The sequence below is a fragment of the Poecilia formosa genome, unplaced genomic scaffold (genome assembly GCF_000485575.1).
Source record: "Poecilia formosa unplaced genomic scaffold, Poecilia_formosa-5.1.2 Scaffold891, whole genome shotgun sequence".
NCBI lineage: Eukaryota > Metazoa > Chordata > Actinopteri > Cyprinodontiformes > Poeciliidae > Poecilia > Poecilia formosa.
This window is the reverse complement of record NW_006800830.1, coordinates 32,707-37,590: the sequence shown is the minus strand read 5'-3', so window position 1 is coordinate 37,590 and position 4,884 is coordinate 32,707. Positions and strand designations below refer to the sequence as shown.

Genomic DNA, 4,884 nt, shown 5'->3' with positions numbered 1-4,884 from the left:
TTTCTCATGCTCCTTTTTCCTGATGTTGTGGTCACTTGGTATTGCTACATCCACCACAACGGCTGTTCTTTATATCTATATATATATATATCTGGGACTAAAAGAGCACACAGAACTTCAAATAAAAGGGGATCTTTATTCTCAAAAGAACCATTTTCTCAGAGTTGCAAAAAAATAAAAAATAAATAAAATAAGGTAATAAAGTAGTACAATAAAGTAGCAAAATAAAGTCTTTTGTCTACTAGAATATGGAAAAAAGATAAATTGCAGATTTCGTTTCAAATTTTGAAAGATAGTCTATTTAATTATCAGAATAATGTTAAATTGGCAAAATCTAATTATTTGATTAATCTTGTAGCTTCAAATGGGCATAGGCCTCAAGTCCTTTTTAGTGTTCTGGATAGGATTGTTAATCCTTTGACTGTATCTGGCCCTTTAGCCTCTGTTGAACTTTATGAGGCTTTTTCTAAGTTTTTCACTGAAAAAATTGTAGCTCTTAGAGGCTCAAATACACTGTTAGATTTAGATTCCCATGGAATGCCTCAATGCACAGCTACTTTGGATCATTTTCAGCCAGTTTCATGAGATGAATTGGCCTCAGTAATTAAACATCTGTGGCCATCAAATTATCGTTTGGACTGTCTTCCTATCCGTCTGATAAATGACATTTTTGTCACCTCTGGTCCTTACATCTTAATAGTGATAAATGCCTCACTGCAGTCAGGTTGCGTCCCTCAAACATGCTGCGGTTAAGCCCCTTTTTAAAAAGCCCAATCTAGATTCAAGTGTATTAGAAAATTTTATCTAAACTCCCTTTTTTATCCAAGATCCTTGAAAAGTTAGTTTTTATTCAGCTTGAATCCTTTTTAAAAGACTATAATATAACTGAGAAATTTCAGTCTGGGTTTAAAGGTGCTCATAGTACTGAAACAGCTTTTCTTCAAGTGTATCCATGCCTTCATTACATCTCGATTGGATTATTGTAATTCATTATATAAAAGGTATGGATAAATCCCAGATACAGCGTCTTCACGTGATCCAGAATCCAGCAACTCTGCTTCTTACAGGCAGGAAGCGTGACCATATAAGGCCCATATTGGCCTCCTTACACTGGCTGCCTGTTTCATACTTTTAACAACTTATAAAGTTTTAAATGGGTTAGCCCCTCCTTATCTTCAGGATCTTTTGAAATTTCATTCTGTGTCAAGAACTTTAAGATCAAATAATCAGCTGCTACTGAAAGTCCTTTGGATTTGGTTCAAGAGAAAAGGAGATCGGGCTTTCTCTGTTGCTGCTCCTATTCTCTGGAATAATCTACCTTTCCAGATTAGATCTGTCCACAGCCTGGATCATTTTAAATAGCTTCTTAATACTCATTTTTATTCTTTGGCATTCAATTGAGGCCTGATACTGTAGCTTTTCTATTTTTTTAACAATATATATAGATTTTTTTTTCTTGTATTATTTCTCTTTTTATTCTCATCAACTTACTTTATAATTTTTGTACAGCACTTTGATGCAGTTTTACACATGTTTTTAAAGTGCTATATAAATACATTTGACATTGACATATTGTTATTGTGGAAACATTTCAATTTGACTGCATTTGAAAGCTTTCTTTGAAAGCTAAATTGATTTTTTAAAAATTGCTTTAATACAGAACAGTAACACACAACTATTCTGCATATACACTCTGTCATAACAATTTCAGATAAACAGTTTTTATAAAATATTATTGTTGTAATTCAATATTATTCAATATTATTGTTGAATTACAACAATATTATTGTTGTAATTCAATATTATTCAATATTATTGTTGAATTACAACAATATTATTGTTGTAATTCAGAAAAAGAAATGTGGTATTTTGCATAGATCACATCACATACATAAGCCCAGTAATCGAGTGTCAACATCAGAAACAATCTTGATTCTTCAGATAGACCATGTCTTGTCGTTTGGAAAACTTTTTCTCTACTGAGTTAAATCTGTGAGAAGGCCTTCAGTGCTACAACATTAAAGCATTTGTCTATAGATAAGTAGAAACAGTAAATCATTCTAAGTAGTCGAACATTATGCTCTGACATCTTGCTTCTTTTCCAGTTCTTAATTTTTATGAGACAGTTATAAAATACAGTGCATATCATGCTCATAATCATTTATTTTTTTTGCTGGAAGAGCCTTTGCTAGAAAGGTGTTGTCAGTCAGAGAAGTAGGGGCCTGTCTGCAAAACCTTATAGGTTGAGGTTCAATTGCTAAATTAATGTCTGGATAACCTGGATAAAAATCTGTCTTCAAAATGTTGCACTGTAGGATGATCACTCACTTACCTTATCAGTGGTCATAATATTATGACTAATCAGGGCATACAGTACACTAGGGCATGGTATTGACTCTGCTGTATTTACTATTTTCTTTTTTTCTCCAAATCTTTTGGTTGTTGTGATATTTGCTGACTTGTTTGTGCCAAATCATTTAGATATTAGGTTAAAGTCCCATAATGATGTTAATTAAAATCACTTCAATTCTAAGTATTCTCTCAATTTTCTGTCCTCAGATTATTTTTCACCAAGTGCAGTGGCTGTCTGGAGAAAATCGCTCCAACAGAGTTTGTAATGCGAGCTGTGCAGAGTGTTTACCACCTCAGCTGCTTCTGCTGCAGTGTCTGTGAGCGCCGGCTGAGCAAAGGAGATGAGTTTGTGCTGAAGGCTGGTCAACAGCTGCTGTGTAAGGCAGACTATGTGAAAGAAAGAGACCTGCTGAGGACCATGAGCCCAGACAGTTCAGATTCAGGTATAATTGGGGGTTTCCTCTTAATTTAGTGCTTTCTACTGTATATCCCATTGTGCTACTCTTCACGTCTATTTCTGTTCATGTTGAATTCTACCATGCAAGTTAAAAAGGATCAGAATAAAAAAAAGGTGTTATTTGTGATCTGTTATGTGTTCACTCACAGAAAAGAGTGAGGAAGAGACTTCAGATGTAAAGTCAGAAAAATTCATCACAGCAGAGAAAAGGAATGATGACAGCAAAGATCCTCGGCGTCCTAAACGGCCGCGCACCATTCTCACCACGCAGCAGAGACGTGCCTTTAAGGCTTCGTTTGAGGTTTCCTCCAAGCCCTGCAGAAAGGTGAGCGAATTATCAGGCAGTAAAAGAAAATACGCCTCTCACAGTCATACTTTTCTACCTAAACGTTCTCCTTAGAACCAGTCATTGGATGCTCTAACTAAAGTAACTCTTTTGAAGCTAGTTTACATATTACACTCATGTTCAGTATTCCCAATGTATATTAGAACATGTTTTCTATTGAGGCTTTTATTTGTCAGATTAAAATGAACTTTTAATAACATGTCCTTAAACCAACATTTCTGTATTAAAAATGTTTTCTGTACTGTTCTGATGTAATATTGTAATCTTACAGCCGGTTTATGCATCTTTTGTAATATATATAGACATTACTAGACCTTCAGAAATACTCTGCTTTTCTGAAAGTGGAGTGTTGGATAGAGTAGAAGTTTCTTAAAGAGACAGAGGACCAATTTTAAGGTGTTAAATTTTGATGCCAGATTTCTTTTAAGTCATGTTTGGTATATGAAGCATTTTTATAACAAATGAAGGTGATTTAAGTAATTGATTGTCGTTGGAAAATACTTAGCATTGCCCCCTTTTTTAAAGTTTATTTTTACAGCACATTTTAGTAACAAGGCATTTCAAAGTGGTTTACATCATAAAAAGACAAAAATACAAAGTCATGGAACACAGTGTCAAGTTGAGTTCATGTCTTGTAGCCCACATACAGAACACAATCAGGAGAACAGGAAATCAGATAAAGTTTATTTTAACAATAATGAAGTATGAGATTGTGTGATTCTTGTCCTGTGAATGGGAAGCTGGGGTCATCAGAACTCTGGAGAGAGTGGGACAGAGATGGTGAGACTGATTACAAGTTGGACAAGTTGAATGCTAAGGGAATGGAATGATCTTACTTGGTGAAGTGGTAAGTTTCCACCAGGGGGAGAAGTACTGTGGTCTCTGGAGTTATGATCTCTTTGCAAAGGGGGGGTTCTTGAGATGATCCAGGTTTCAGTGTGATCTTGATGGAGAGTTCTTTGGAAGTAGATGGAAGAGGCCTGCGGTGGAGGACGGACAGGTAAGTTCTTGTGAGGAGAAGTGAGGAGCGGTTCGATTGCCAATCGAGAAACCAGGAACTGTCAAAGATTCTTCAGCTGCGGTGAAGAGGGATTCTGGCAACCATTGGGTAACAATCCACAGCGTCACGAGGGGAAACCAGAAAACCAGGAACTCGGGCTATACAGTGGGTGAAATCCAAGGTGCCACAAGGAAACACCTGAGGGAGAGGCAACAGGAAAATATTACTTGAGATTAGGGTTGCCACCCGTCCCTTAAAATACGGAATCGTCCGGTTATTTGCTGTTAAATATTGCGTCCTGTATTGAACCGATACGGGACGCGATTTGTTCCGTATTTCTATAAATGTCAAAGACATGCCGATAGACACGCCTATCACACACATATCAACACTAATTATAACAATAATGACCAAAATAAAACACAAGATACAGGATAATATTACGGTCAGCTAAATTGTCGTGGTGGGAGCTAAAGGACCCCAGAACTCTATGGACCAACGCTGTTGTCACGGTTGCCTAGAGACGGACACTATGCAGCGCGGTGAGCTGCCAACCCTTGTCTTTTAAAAACATCCTCAACCCGATTCTCCACCGTCCTTAGAACCAAAACCTCTCGTAAAGATACAAACGTTAGAGGCAGTGGCGCAAAAAGTGGGTATGCAGCGCATGCAACGCATAGGGGCGCTGCACCAGAGGGGGCGTCAAAACCCCGTCTGGAGGGGGCGGCG

General features: G+C 37.1%; 1 protein-coding gene across 4 annotated transcripts in view; it reads left to right on the top strand.

The window, feature by feature from the left end:
- The window catches only part of LOC103131982 (LIM/homeobox protein LMX-1.2-like), a 52,662-nt gene that overhangs the window by 23,513 nt on the left and 24,265 nt on the right, over positions 1–4,884 (top strand). For all 4 annotated transcript variants that reach the window (XM_016667073.1, XM_016667071.1, XM_016667072.1 and 1 more), the window contains 2 exons: positions 2,560–2,795; positions 2,959–3,134. In XM_016667073.1, coding sequence (XP_016522559.1) covers positions 2,560–2,795; positions 2,959–3,134 — 412 coding nt within the window. The remainder of the gene's footprint in view (positions 1–2,559; positions 2,796–2,958; positions 3,135–4,884) is intronic.